Source organism: Rosa chinensis, chromosome 5, assembly GCF_002994745.2.
Source record: "Rosa chinensis cultivar Old Blush chromosome 5, RchiOBHm-V2, whole genome shotgun sequence".
Taxonomy (NCBI): Eukaryota; Viridiplantae; Streptophyta; class Magnoliopsida; order Rosales; family Rosaceae; genus Rosa; species Rosa chinensis.
In genome coordinates, this window is record NC_037092.1 from 9,870,107 (window position 1) to 9,885,525 (window position 15,419).

At 36.8% G+C, this 15,419-nt stretch overlaps 2 protein-coding genes across 2 annotated transcripts; both read right to left on the reverse strand.

Moving 5' to 3' along the window:
* Positions 1–908: 908 nt before the first annotated feature.
* On the reverse strand, positions 909–3,091 carry LOC112203091 (probable RNA-dependent RNA polymerase 4). Its single transcript, XM_024344111.2, has 4 exons — positions 2,970–3,091; positions 2,446–2,591; positions 1,738–1,899; positions 909–1,628 (listed from the first exon to the last, which is right to left on the reverse strand). Exons 1-4 carry the CDS (start codon positions 3,021–3,023, stop codon positions 1,622–1,624), a joined length of 369 nt encoding a protein of 122 aa, XP_024199879.2. The 5' UTR covers positions 3,024–3,091; the 3' UTR covers positions 909–1,621.
* A 688-nt stretch (positions 3,092–3,779) lies between these two features.
* Positions 3,780–11,285, reverse strand: LOC112203092 (probable RNA-dependent RNA polymerase 5). The gene is made up of 16 exons (XM_040505710.1): positions 10,955–11,285; positions 10,805–10,873; positions 10,526–10,696; positions 10,315–10,440; positions 9,977–10,051; positions 9,750–9,870; positions 9,502–9,631; positions 8,931–9,023; positions 8,258–8,438; positions 7,637–7,841; positions 7,468–7,555; positions 7,169–7,309; positions 6,441–6,518; positions 5,136–5,242; positions 4,191–4,339; positions 3,780–4,015 (listed from the first exon to the last, which is right to left on the reverse strand). The coding sequence occupies exons 1-16, from the start codon at positions 11,283–11,285 to the stop codon at positions 3,780–3,782; spliced, it is 2,301 nt and encodes a 766-aa protein (XP_040361644.1).
* Between the last annotated feature and the right edge of the window lie 4,134 nt (positions 11,286–15,419).

The following is a 15,419-nucleotide window of genomic DNA, read 5'->3' on the forward strand; positions in this document are numbered from 1 at the left end:
CGTTATGGGCAAACAAGATACAAATCAAACTTTGAACTTCTTCTTATCGAAGTCCAGAAAACCACCCAACAGATTGCCAATAATGGTAAAGTTTTCCTATTCTTCATACAAGGGAGGGGATCCCATAAACCCTAACCCACAAACGGACATGCTTGATAGGGACTTTATGGAGAGGTTTGACGCTGTCATACTCCTCAAGATAGACAAGAGCTTGATCAAAGCACCAAACAGCACCCTGTAAAACCTTGCTGCGATCACGAACAGACTCAAACGAGAATAGGAAAAGATTTCCAGCCCGCTCCTGAACCTTAAAACCTTTGTCCACAATCCAAGTGCTGAGAAAGTGGGCTTTGAAGGCTGAAGGTAGACCGGTCGGCGGGTCAGAGGCTTCCCAATCAGAAAAGATTGGGTGGATCGGTGAACAGGGCCACCACCAATTGTCCCCAGATCTGCAGGAGCACTACCTCCCTCGGCAAGTGCAAAGGAGGTAGCCAAGCTAGCGGTGACAGCATCAATGGAGGCTATTGGATTGAGGGTGGATTGAGGATGAGAGCGAGATGAAGAAAGCTAGGAGAAAGGGAGCGCTACGGCGCCGTCGAAGCTAGGTTGAGAGAAAATTCTCTCCAAGGGTTTTCCTTAATATCCACAAGTGTTGGTGTTACACACGCATGGCTTGCTGGGAGCATGGAGTGCAAATATTTCTGGTCATTTTCTCATGAAATATTTCACGCAGGGCCATTTTCATTTTGGCCAAAAACAGAGATATGCACTAGCTTTTCATTGACCTGTATACATAATAATCTACACATTACATACAAATACTACAGTATCTATTATTACATACAACATTCCTTGATTAAAATCAATATATCTGTTTCATTGAATTACATAATGTCCTTCAAAACAGAGGGTAAGACTCTGAAAACCTTTTCACCAGGTTTCAAACTCCAGTCTTCGTGAAGCTGGCATAGAGCTGCACCTGCAACTTTCCAAGCAAAGCCACATTTCTTGACATCTTGTGCACCAGTTTCAGTCCTAACACTCTTGGCATAGTCATAACAAACGTGATAAATAGCGAGTGCGTCATTATATATTTGTTGTCTGTGCCGCATATCACTTTGCTCAAACTCCTCAGCCTTGTATAAGATCTAAGATGGAAAATGCAGTTAGAGAACTTGGATGTCATTCATTATTAAGAAGCATTAAATATACAAAAGTCAAAGAGTACCTCTTTATACTTTCTTATGACGATATTGGCTGCCTGATTCTGGCCCTGTTTATCTTCGGCTCCCATGGCAGAGGACATCTCATTCCGGTAATCTTGGTATAGTTTCTTCCATTCTTTCAAGCTACCCTCAGGAACGTCAACTTCAAAAAGAGGAAGTTTCTGAATTTCTGCACAGAGGAAGAGCGTGCTAAAACTGTTTTTTTTATTAATGGAAGGGGGCTTAAGAACAAGCAAACAATAGAGAACTTTTATCACCTTTGAGAGATCTGTTTTCTGTTTCATATTCATCCACCTTATCATAAATTGATCCCAAAATGGAAATTGAATGGTAGGAATCTAGGGGTTTCTTCTCCATGAAATGTGGGAACTTTTTCACCTTCAATTCTTTTGGAACTACAACCTGTTACACACACAGAGGGTAAGCTTAGTATCAAAGCACAGCCAGTCACTTCAAAGCACACTAAAATAATCAACGATCAGACAATGCTTGAACGTAAAATATAACTGACCTTAAAACCTTTCTTGGGGCATCGAGAGCTTCATAGTAAATATCAATCAATTGCAATATCTTTGCCTTCAGTTCGTTTTTCTCATCAATACTCGTATCTCCTAAACTCAAAAATTTATCCATCGAAGCCATCCAGTGTTGAGCTGCCTCACTCATTGCGAAGCTGAAATATCAGAATTTGCAACACAAGAATGAAGGAAGCATCAAACGTTGGAATCTTCATGAAAAATCTTGTACTAAGAATAAGACAAGAATAATCGTACTGTAAAGTGTGAACTACATAGTTAGGGAATGCTGTCTTAGTGCCGAGATACAAGTAGGATAGAAAGTTAGAAACCAATCAAACTGATTTGTAGAACTTGTATATAATTTTTTTATTCAACCTGATTTATATAAATAGTGGTTATTATTTACAGCAACAAATCAATAAAACTGAGGTTCAACAAATTACTTGACACATGATAGTGGTCACCAACTTCTAGAGTAGGTAAAAATGTTTCATATGGAGATTCTCCTTACTAATCTCTTTACTAATATGATCAATGAATGATGCTTTGTCTCAAGTAACTAAAAATGATATCAAAATGTTCTGTATAAGATTAAAGTCTTAATAGATCGACCAAATAATAGCTACAACACAGTGGGATCCTAATTGAAACCAAGAATTTGAATTTAGTACCAACTAAAAGATTAAAAATACAAAACATACCTTGGTTCAAACCTAGTCTTCAAGAATAGTTTGATGAGCTCATCTTCTAGATCAACATTTGAAAGCTCGGTTGGTCTTTTACCATGAACTTTTTGGGTAGATGACTTTTCAATCCAAGGTTCACTTGGTTTAAACGATTCCAACAGCTGAAGTACTTCCAATAATGAGTGTTAAATATTAAAAAGCAAACCAGATTATCAAGAGTGTGGAGTAGAGGTAAGAGCAATACAAGTCACTTAAATATTGTCCAATGAAAATTAGAAAAGAATTCAGAGTATGGGCTGTCTGATGATTCAAACTTTTCAAATCCCATATATTATTTCTTAGATGGAATGAATAAATATAAAAAATCAGTTAACAAAGCATGGAGTATCGATCAAAGAAAAAAGAAAAACAACATGGTAGTTAAGTGGTATGGAAAGCAAAATTATTTGCAATTCCATGCAGATCTATTAAAGTATTTCTAAAGTGCTTCTGCATGCTGAATTCAAAACAAAATGAGCATGACTTGTGTAATTGCCAACCTGAGGGTTTCTTGAGATCCAGTATAGATCACCATCAAAATCTCCACCACCCATTTCATCCGCAATGGAACGTGGACCTTTACAAGAGAAGAATATACCGTACTTGGCATTCCCAACAACAGATTCTAGTTCCTTGACATACGTGGCTTTTAGGACATGAATATCACCGAAGTGTACACCAGGATTCCGGTACACTAGAACCATTCCCGACAGTTGTCCATCTTTTCTACATAATCATTGACAAGAAGAATGTACAACAGTAAATATCATGAAAAATTCTAGCATAGGATAATCAAGAAAAAAAGAATGTACAATAAAAACATTGATATAATGATATAATTGAAGGAAGCAAACACAGTTCTCTAGAACAGCTCTACCGGAACAAATACAAAAATCCTAAATGTAAAAATACTGGAACAATTAGTCCATGATGCAATACAACGTAAAATGTATCACAATTTTTTCTTTAACAGTATCCTATCAAAAATAAAGAAAAAGAAATACAATGCATTAGTAAGAAAATGATAGTCCAAAGCTTACTAGCAAAAGTATATCGCACATCTATACATCATTAACATTAATTCCAGAAACTGTATTTCATAGCTAATGGCAGGGGCATGGACCAGAAAAGTAAGGACAATGTGTTGCTATAAAAAAATAAAAAAATAAAAAAATAAAAAAATAAAAAAACATCAAGAAGTAGAACCAAAGGATTAACTCCATTCAATCTAGCTATAGTGTAACAGATATTAAACATATTATCAAATTCAGGAACAAACTTTATATAACAGAGGAGGAACATGTAAGAAATCATACATACAGGATAATGCAAACTTGATCTTTTTCAAGTTTTCCTGTTGGATCAGCTGTCCCCATCAAATAGTATGATTCAGGAATACAAATTTTCCCTTTTTTAAGATTGATCTTTTCCATGTTCATAAGGGCTGAAAGACGATATTGCATATATGGTTCTTCAAGAGGAATACCACAGGAGATCATTTTCGCAACATTACTATTGTCATCGATCTCGCCATATCTAAGGGCAACTGCAAATACAGACAGTAATGGAACCAATCAAAGAACTAGCCATGCTGGACAAAATACAAGTGGACCATAAAAGAAATAAAACAACGCTACTTAATCAATGGAAAGAAACAGAAACAAATTGGCGAGCAATTTGATCCCAAACAAAGGAAAAGGAATGAGAAAAGTTTTCTTTACCTCTGAATGCTGCACGTTTATTGCTATAAACATCACGAGTCTCTTCTAAAGCTTTCATAAGTAACTCGATGAAGTATTCTTTTGGCACCCCTCCATGGTATAAAAGTGCAATCAAATTCCTCGACAAAGTTGTTCTCTTAGTAAGTTTACTGCAAGATCAAAAGTTTAAGGTGATTTATGCCTTAAATAATAGATAATAGAAACAGGTAATGCTCCCCCTGTATCTGAAATTCTCATTCATAACTAACATCTTTGAGATGAGCAAAACTGTCATCATAAAATTTTAGCTTAACTATTCTAATTACTATTGTGATCTAAATCTTCCATAAGCATTAGAAGATGAAGTAGTCTCATGTCAACTATAATTGGTTCACGTTTGATAAATGGAGTGTGTGTGACAAGTCTGTCACTCTCATACATTAGAACCTCAATGATTATTGTTGGATTCCGGCCTTAATTATAATTTTTGTCATTATGATTATATCATAATCGTCAACCTAGTCTAGATGATAGCTGAAACATTCAGTAGTTCCTTATGTTCAGCAGCTGTAGGTTTATTTCTTCACCATAACAGTTCAATTCTTTTAACTATATAATCTCTTCTCTAAGAGATAAATGTATATTACCTATTTTACCTATTACCAACTTCTACCTGGAATCAGAGTAGAGATCTGAAGAATTTTGTTTTTCCTTTCCTCCCTCTTGCTTCTAATAAATAAAGCTATATTCCAAAAATGTTGGAAATTTACCAGAAAGCATTACTCGAAGAAGCTCATATTCATATATAATCACATATCAATTTTTGTTTTATTTTTAACCTCAAAAGTATCTCACAGCACATGAGAAACTGTATCCAATATATGCCAATAATAACCAAGTTGATACAAAGTAAGTGATTTCACTGCAGGGAGCAATAGCATTTAAATTATTGTACGATGGATCTACCTTGTTCCTACTATCTCCAGTGAATTCACTGTTTGAGGATCTGACAGTTTTGGATCTGGCTCAACTTTGACCATTGACGGTCGAATCTGCAATGTGTTTGGTGGAAGCTGCAAATTTTGATATAGAAATTGAAGCATTCCATCAATCACAAACCTTTTAGATGGTATTGCTTCAGATAAATTAGAAGAATTGCATTCCTGCCAGTGGTCAAATTGATCCTTTCCAAGAAGGCATTTTCAGGCTAATAAAACCTAATGAAATTTCACTTGTACTAAGTCCATACTAGCTCATCTGGTCCTTGTTAGCATACAAAAACTCCTTCAGCGAACATGTTACATATATGTATACATCTCTTTGGAAAAATAAAACAAATCAACTTAAAATGAAGTAATGAACGTTCCAAGGGTCCATTTAAGTGAAAATTTTAAAATGAGGGATTTGGATAAATAGAAAACTCCAGTTACCTATATGAACTTAGAACATTAATGTATAAATTTCGTTATTCATAACATTTACTTAATGACCACTCCCAGAAAAACAAGAGGAAAGTTTTATATAAAGTAAATACCTTTTTCAGTAATTTAAGTTGCATATTTCACTTACAAGATCAAAAGTTTGGGATTGTCTACGGTGTACCTATATATCAAATAGACTAGTTAAATACAAAGATAGACTACCTAGATACAGAGGTAGACCAATTCAAGCTAGCCTACTTATTCATGGAGTCAATCTACCTTTATATCAAATCTAGCCTACTTGATGTATTGGTACATTAATGTACCGTAGAATTTTTTCAAAAGTTTTATTTGAATTTTATTAGAATAAGAAGTTGAGATATTTAATTATTTCTTTTTTACTTTCTTTTGATTACCTTCTTTTGATTTTCTTTTTAATTAAAATGAAATGAATAACTTCCAGTTGAACACACAGAGAGAGTTAACAGCTCCCCCTATCTCCATCTCGAACGCACTCATTCATTATTAACTGATACAGAAAGACAAACAGACCATACTCTGCTGATAACAGTATGACAGAACAATGTGGTGGATATTAGAATATGTAATGATATGACATGGAACCAAGTTGGCTCCAATAAGAAGTAATTTTTAAGAAAATGGCAGAAAACGTACCAGTTTATTGACAAGAAAAGTTCCTTTGATAGCATAGACTTTGTAAAAAAGTCGGAACTGCATGAGCAAAGGCTACAGGGTGGAGGGGAAAAAACAAAAAGGAAAATGAAATGAGAATCCACTGCAAGCCCACAACTTAAAAGAGAACAGAAATTGCAACACTACATCCACATACCAGTTCCTGAGTTCTAGTGCCTGGCTGTTTCCATTCCAGAATGTTGTCCTCAAGTTCATCATCAGGATCATCAAGTCCCTAAAGCACGAATCAATGATAAGTCTTGCACATAAAAGAAGAGGAGAAATATGGAGCTGTATCCATAAATTCAGATTGGCTCAACCACTGAGACAACTGCAAAGATAAGGAAAGGTTCATTCATTTCCAGGAGACAGAATCCAATGCGCCTAGCCCATTCCAGATTGGCTCAACCATTGAGACAGAGTACAAAGATATAAAGAAAATCATACTTGCAGAAGGCACAGAATAATGGGGCATAAAAATGACTCTTGCCATGTTATACATATTGCCCTTGCACACCGAGTTTTTTTTCAGCTGTGTGACGAACTAACCTGTCATACCAAGTGACCAGGTGAACTATCCTGTCTTATATTCTTCTTCTGTATCCATATTCATGGTTATAAGATCTATATTTCTACCTATATATGGCAATACAGCACAAGGAAAACCTACTACTTTCAAATATTATCCACACATTGAAAACCAAATCTTCTGCAATCACATATTTTAAATGCTCTATCATAAGTCAAAAAAAAAAAAAAAAAAAAAGCTCTATCACATGTCAAACTGCAGTTTGACGGTAATTCAACTATGATCGTAGTATATAGTTGTTATTGCTTCAAATAATATGGATAAACTTAAGAGCTAACTAAAACAGAATCAGAAACCTCGATGTGTTCATTATTGATAAGCTCTCCTTTGTGTGCTATCTCAGGACAAAGTAAAGCCAGATCCTCAGATATAAATCCTGTGCCATCAGTATGTATACGAGCTTTTCCATCTACATAGATGGGATTACCAGACTCATCCTGCAATTTAGAAAAGGAAAAAAAAAAAAGGAAGAAAAATAACTGTGCTTTTAAAATTGAAAAGAAAGAAATTTGAAGAAAAGGAAAGATAAGGACCAGGGAAATAATAATTAGGAAAGGCGAGAAAGTTCATGGAAAAATGGTTTCAAGGATCATACGAGACAGTATTCTTCATTGATGAACTCAACCTTGACAAGTGACCAATTCACTTCTAAAGTAACTGTCTTGGACAAAATGAGAGATAACCTGAATCCCGGACACGGATGGTAATTTAGAATCAGAAAATAGAATTGATTGTATACAGCTCGGGAAAGAAATTTGTTATACCTAGCCATGTAATTTGCCAAACTAGGCCCAGTGTGTACGTGCGTCAAAAGAGATCTTCCTTCATGCATCGTTTTGCCAGCTAACTTATAGAATTTACCCATGTCTATCGCAGCATCAGAGCTCATACGAACAAAGTAACATTTCACAGGTGATGAAGTTGGGTCTTTCAACTTATTCTTTCCTTTGTTACCACCAACACTGTGCACTGATTCATAACCATTACAAGAAAGAATTAGAGAAATGATAATAAGTTCTGCTAGGATTCTTAACAACACAATACTACGAATCCGAATTCTATGTGACAAAAAGAAGTGTTGACACATAGAATCCCAATTCTTCTATGATAGCTAATATGGACGACATAGACATACGCATACATGCAATGTACGTATGTGTGTCTACCTGATGGTTGTATCAAGAAAAGAATAAACCATTATGAATTAGCAATTTATTGTATTTTTTACTCAAACAAGCATTGTCCTAAGTAAGAATGTGGTCATTAGAACTATGAACTCAATCAAGAAAGCTACATAGAAGAAGAATTTCAATAGTGGTTAGGGAAGAAAACTTTTCAAGAACTGGAAATACAAAATCAAAAAAATGAAGGCTTGAAAAGCATACCAAAGTGACCATATCGCCGCAAACCAACAAGAATGCCTTCTCGCATTAACTTGCTATATGTACCATAATTATTATCAAAAAGAATACTGGAACCTTCCCCTTGGGTAAATTTCACCTCTAAAACATTGTCATCTTCTAACCATTTCTGTAGGAGAGTTCTTGGTTTGTCTAGGAAGGGACCCTGAGTTTATTATTAAAAAAAAAAAATGTCACCTATCCGATGTCTGCAAAATGAAATGTCAACAATGGTAACAGAACATGATGATCATTAACAGAAATAAATGCTTAGAATCCAGTGGAAATTGCTTACTTTCATAGTATATAGATTTAAAGGGCCTCGTGTTTGACAAGTAAAATAAAAAACATGATTTCTAGAAAAGAATTGCAGATGGTTAATTATACACTGCCATAGGAGCTTTAGCTTGGAACTTTAGACTTGCTATGTAAACATTGGAAATTAAATCCAAAATGTTGGCACTTAAAAACCTCCTCCAAAAACCAATGAGAATATCACATCCCACCCAACGCTGTAAAGCCATAGGTATTAGTATCCTGATTGGATTTTAAGCAATGATTACCTACATTACAGCTTCTCTCTGAAATATATGAATTTTTCTCCTCCTGTGTATGCATATGCGAGTATCGAAACACATTTGTATACAACTAAACAAACTGAGGGTACAGCAGAAACCTTGAACTTGCAACTCCCATCCAAGGAAACATAACAATAGTAGTGGTGTGTTCTTTGAGAATCCCAATCAGAATACTATAATACAACCAAAACATGAAAGAGTCAGATACAGTCAAGGATACCAGGGCGGCTTATGCAGGTGTTACAGAAGACTAACAATGATTCTTTAGAAGGAGAATAGAAAGAAGCTAACAATTAATGGATTAGAATTTCTCTTTAAAATCTCAAGACTTTCAAAACTGTGTAACACATTAACATCAGTATTTTAATCCCTGAACTACTTGAGAAGTATAAACCTGATGAGTGAAAGGTTTTGACCAGAGTGGTCCAAAATCATTTTATGAACTTCTGCAAGGATATTTGTGAAGAGTTACGAGGAAAACCATCTCTCTTTGATAAGAAAAAGGTACCAAAATATGGCATCCAAAAGTATTTTATGGGACTTGTATAACAACTAACAAGTAGAGCAGGATCAGTTAACATCACTTGGTGCAGATTATGAAAAGTAAGGCATTAATATGCAGAAGAGCAAGAATGAGAGAGTCATAATCACCAATCGTCGGTCAGCCTTGCCAACATTGTTTTCACCCAAAGCATGCCAAACTTTGGTGTCAAAGTTTACCATTGGCAAATTTCTCCAGCGCCTAATAGCCTCCACTTCTATTACATCTTTTAACTTTGTTCTGAGAATAAATAAATGAGTGAACACAGCAGGGACACATTTTAATCAAGATGAGCTTTAAAACAAAATAAACAACAAAAGGAAAGAGAAAAAACAGAAAGAAAAATACTTTGTCATACCCTCCAGCATAACTTAATATTAGAAATTGTCTTCTGAACTCGAGTTCTCCCAGAGCTTCTAAGTGTGCTGGTCCATGGTCACCAGGATGGTATAGAACTGGGGAGTGAGTGACAGTCTCACCTGCATCAACACGCACTCAAACTCTCATGGAGACAATTGGTTTAAGGTAACACAAAACACCATCAATCACAATGCAAAGCATTAAAAAAAGTATTGAAAGTCTGACCTTGAAAGCTCTTATGAAGTTGAACAGGAGTAACAGGAGAGGCAGATAGGGTTTGAAAGGGAGAAACATGGACACCTGTAGAAGAATAAGCAGAGGAATCAGGCTCACATATATGGAAACAGAAATGGTTTTAAGATAACATAAAATACCATCATTGCTGAAAATATGACCTATTAAAGCTATCATAACTTTGCACAGGAATACTAGAAGGAGTAAATAGGATTTGATAACGAAACATCCAAGAAAGCTTTCATAACATTGGACAGAAATGGGTTCATGATCAACACAACACATTATTCATCAGTGCAAAACATCAAATAAAGAAAAGCAAGTCTGACCTTGGAACCTCTCATAGAGTTGTCTATGAGTATTAGAAGGAGCAGACAGGATTTGATAAGGAGAAGGGGAGGAATAAGGTGATTGGCCATTGCACACTGTCATCGGGGATGGGTTGGGAGTCTCACCTACACCAAACAAACACTGAGGCTGTTTAATTCATTATAAAACTCTGTTGATCAGTAAAACCATCACTCAGAATAGAAGTCTAACCCTGAGGCTGAGAACTGGAATAAAATGGTGCATCAGTACCAGCAGGAGAAGAATGGCTCTGATAATAAGAAGTCTGGAAAGCTTCAGAAGGAGAAGCTGAAGAATAGAGTGGCTGTCGATTATAGTCTTGATGTTGCTCTACACCAGGAGAACCACAAGGAATTGTCTCACCTGCAACAAAGCTCTCACTCATATTACACAATCGGCTTCATTTAGGAATTCCATGAAACAGCAATTGATCAAATTGAAAAAGCATATAATTAAAAGTCTGACTCTGACCTTGAGAGCTCAAATATAGCCGCTGAAAAACAGAGGAACAGAGTCCACTCTCTTCAGACTGGTCTACAACTGCAAATACCACCGCACCCTCAAACTCAAATTGAGACAGAAATTGCTTCCAACTTGACAAAGAAAGTAAAAAATCCAAACCTTGAGAATGATCAGGGCTGTGATAAAGCTGTGGAGGACTAGTAACAGAAGAAGAAGAAGCAGAGGGACTCTGAGGGGTCCAAACTGTTCTAGAAGAAGGAGACGAAGAAGATTCATTCTCTAGTTTCCTGATCATGAAAGCAATGAATCCATTGAGGGTTCTGATCTCAGTTTTGCTGTTGTAAATTTGGTCCAGCACGTAGAGGGCGTCTTGCTCGCTCAGCAATGCCAGCTTTCTTCTGATGCCGTCGTCCGGCTGCGGTTGCTTCTTAAGGTGACATATTCGATCCAGCGATTGCTGCACGGAGTCGAGTAGCTGCACGCCGAACATGGCTGCTTGGTTGAAGGGCACTGCTGCTTTGGGTTGAGTGTGGTGGTCAGAAACTTAAAAACTGTGGTGGTTGTAGTTTCCCGCTCTTGCACCGTTTGTATGAAGGCTGCGTTTGCGACACATGTCATCACGTTTTCCGAGAAGGGAACGTTCGAATGGTGTTGTGTGCTCGCGAAGCTTTGTTCTTGTTTTTCTTTGTTTCATTTAACCCACGGGATATGAGACATCGTCGATTAGTGTATTTCCTTCTTGGTAAACGACGGCGTTCGATGCCAGAAACAGTACAGATTTTCAAACACAGTCCACTGTGGAGGATATAGTTTCGGACCATAACGATGATGATTTGTCATAAAGGTCAAATCTTTTGAGCTAAAAAAGGAAATGGCAGAGGCTAAAAGATTGAATCTTGACTCAGAGTCAGTTGACTCATTTTTTTGAAGCTAGTGTGAAAAAAGGGTATTTACTATTTAGTAATCTTCCCCTAATATTAAACCTAGTTCTTCTCGATAATAAATTAATAATTCATTGTGAATACTTTAAGACAAGCAGAACAAAGAAGTCAAGCGTTTAAATACCACAGTTGGTCGAGTTGGTAACAATCTCTAGGTGTGGAACCCTCATAATCGGGTTTGAATCCCGCCGACACTGATTAAAGTTAAATCTCAATCTATTCTTGATGACCATGAAAGAGGAAGCGTTATGACATAATCCCCTAGCACAGATTAATCTATGTGCTTAAGAAGCATTTAAGAAACTATGTGATCTCAATCTATGTGATCTCGATCAAAAAAATGAACTCAAGTGTTTGTTCAAATGACCAAAAATGAAGAAACTCGAGCTTTTGTTTGAGTTTGGCCTCAAAACATATAAGCATATTCAGACCTAAAAGAAGCAGCAGAAACTTGATGTGAAGAGATCAGAGATCAATGAAGGGTATTGTAGTATCAGTTGAGTATATATGTCTAGCATGATGGGTCTTAGTATAAGAATTTTGTGCATTGACATTTCCTATACAAAACAATGAGTCTTAAACCTAGGTTAGAACTGTGTGAGTATTTAAAGTAAAGTCTAAAGCGATTGAATCACAAGATGAAGATCAAGACCCCAACTGATCCCAGATGATTCTCTCAAAAGGTAATTCATTAATTGCATCTCATAGCATGTTTGTTTCTTATGTGATTGCATGGAAGGATTGAAGACTGTGAATCAATTCTGAAGTGGTCCGAAAAGCATCTGTGCGTGTGATTAATGTTTTTTTTTTAGTTGAAGGAGGTCAGACATTTTTATTCAATATGGAATAAGCAATATTACACAGTGACCCGCTCCTGTGGGACCGTCAGAAAGAGACACCGCTAAACGCAATATCACTCCACCTATTGAGTGAAGCTCAGGGGGAAGTGAACTAATAAGAAACTGACAATAAAATTTTTCCACAGTAGCCATCAGTAGACTCGCTGACAACCTCAGACCAATAATCCCAGCAGTTTCTAGCGGGTATTGATCCCAAACAAAATAAAAGGTTGGATATAGAACCGAGAGCCGTCCCGGATCCCAAGTTTTAATAAAAAAACCACCCGGATCCCAGAAAAAGGATCCAAGACTTAGTAAGCCCAATTTCAACTGCTATAAACCACCCAAAGAGTCTCGGCAAGTCCAAATAATAGACTTGAGCCCAAGCCACATTAGGTCGTCTCCTAGCAGTTAGCTTGTCTTGGTAACAGGCCTTGCCGCTGCCCGTGCACCAAAACCCTACACCAGTACCCCACGCACTGCCATGCCGGAGAGACTCCACTTGCGGTGCCGCCGCCGCTGGCCTGAGAGAATCAAACACTCCCTCTAACAGCTCGATGGCAAACCCACAGCAGCCAAACTCTTCAATTGGATCCCAAATCCGGATCCGACCCAAGACCTCCCTTGTTCCATCGAAAGGTAGCCAACCACCCTCACTAGTTCGCTAGACCGAATTCAACAATGGTTCCCAGGAAGAAAATCACGATTCACCACCAAAAAAGAAGACGAAGACCACGCCTTCATGGAGCAAAACGGAAGAAAAGAAGAGACAGTTTGCACCGCTAATGGTTCTATTGGAGCAGGGGGTGTTATAAGGGACAATACTGGTTGCTGGTGTGGTGGTTTTATGATTAATATTGGTGTTGGTGAAGTTCTCCAAGCTGAAGCCTGGGGTCTGTTCCATGGTCTACATCTTGCTTTGAGCTTAAAAATATCCAAGCTGGAAGTCGAATCAGACTCTGCAATTTTGATCAACCTCATTCAAAAGGACAATGTTGATTTACATCCTCTGGGGACCCTAATCATGAACTGCAGGAATCTAATGAATGAATTTGTCTCAATTCAGGTCAAGCATATCCATCGTGAGCGCAATTCAGTTGCTGAGCTCTTAGCTAAGAACAACACTATGAGCTAAAGGGGTCTGCACCCTCCATGATCCTCCTGCTTTAGTCACTGAAGCTCTCCTGGATGATATTGTTGGAGCTCCTAGAGCTAGAAATTTTAGTGCCAGCAATGGGCTAGTTTCCTTTCTGGGCTGATTGCCCCTTCTGAAACCAAAAAAAAATGTCCATAATTGATGGAGGACGAGATTTTAGCCAATTTCAACAAAGAATCTCGAAAATAAAGAAGCGTCTTCACATCAAGAAGAATAATTTGAATATTGAAAACTGGTATTCAAATAGACTTCTTACTGATGAAATTAATCATAAATTACTATTTTGGATATATCGAGATTCTCGAACAAAATCTTGGTTGGGATTCCAATTATATATTTGCGTAATATTCTTTAGTATCTAGGATTTTATTTCTGATTTTTATTTAATGAGGTTTAATTAGGTTTTCTAGTTTTAGTCTATAATAAATTATTGTTTTTGTTTTCTAGTTGTATTAGGTTTATGCTATGTGCCCTATATATAAGGCACTTTTTAGATTGTAATTTTCATTCAAGTTATCAATAAAAAACCAAATATTAGAGAAGTTTCTCTATGTTTCTTACGGTTGTGCCCATAATTGCTAGTGGATTCTAGCTCATCTCATATGGCTTTCGACGCTTGACGGAGCCTCTTACTATCGTGTTCATGCTTCCCGCATCAATAATGGCAAACTAAAATTAAAACTTGAGAGCGGTGCAAACCGTCTCTTCTTTTCTTCCGTTTTGCTCCATGAAGGCGTGGTCTTTGTCTTCCTTTTTGGCGGTGAATCGTGATTTTCTCCCTGGGGACAATTTTCAATTAACATAAATCATATATATGTATGATATGATTTTTAGGATTGCATTTTATTTGATTGATTTGGTTAGTTATGCATAGCATTTTATTTAGGATAAAAATAAGTTTTTATTACCTAGATATATTTTAGGAATTTTTCTTTTCTAATAGAAGTCAATTAGGTCTAGAGTTTTAAATTCTCTATATGTCTTGGGATGTTTGCTGCGCATACACATAAGAGAAAAGTATTCGGAGAATATATTGTGAGTCCATTGTTAGGTGTAGTTTGTGTGTCAAAGTTAGAGAGACGAGTAGAAGCTGTTCACAAGGTGGAGAAAAACAAAGTGGTGTTCGTGCAACTGTCTAGAAGAGTCTAGTGAGAAAAGGCAGAGGTCAGAGCTATTCATGTTGGTTGTAAGTTCATATGTGCTTGTTCATATTCACTTAGTGAGTTGCTTTGCACTTGGCCTTCAGGAGTTAAGGCCGTAGTTGTTTTCCTCAATTTGAGAGTTTCATTGCGTCAACAAACTTCTTGTGTTTATATTCTTTATTTTCACTGTGCTTATTGATGTTGTTCTCTTCACGATTAATCTTCAAAAATACGAAATATGGGTCGCAGGGTTTGATAGGCATCTGCAATCCCCTTGCTGCAATTTGTTTTTAATTAATCTAAAGTTGAGCTTAATTTCCTTGAAGCCTATTCACCCCCTCTCTAGGCTAAAACCAATATCCAGCCTAGTACTTCCAATGGGTCTTGGTTTAGTTTCTCCAAGCTAGCTAGATAGCAGCAGATACTTGATGTGAAAGAGATCAGAGATCAATGAAACACGTTTCATATATTTTTATAGTTTCAAATCTTTGTGGTCAGTGCCTATCAAGAATGCGAGAATGATCAATACAAAATGATGACAGATAG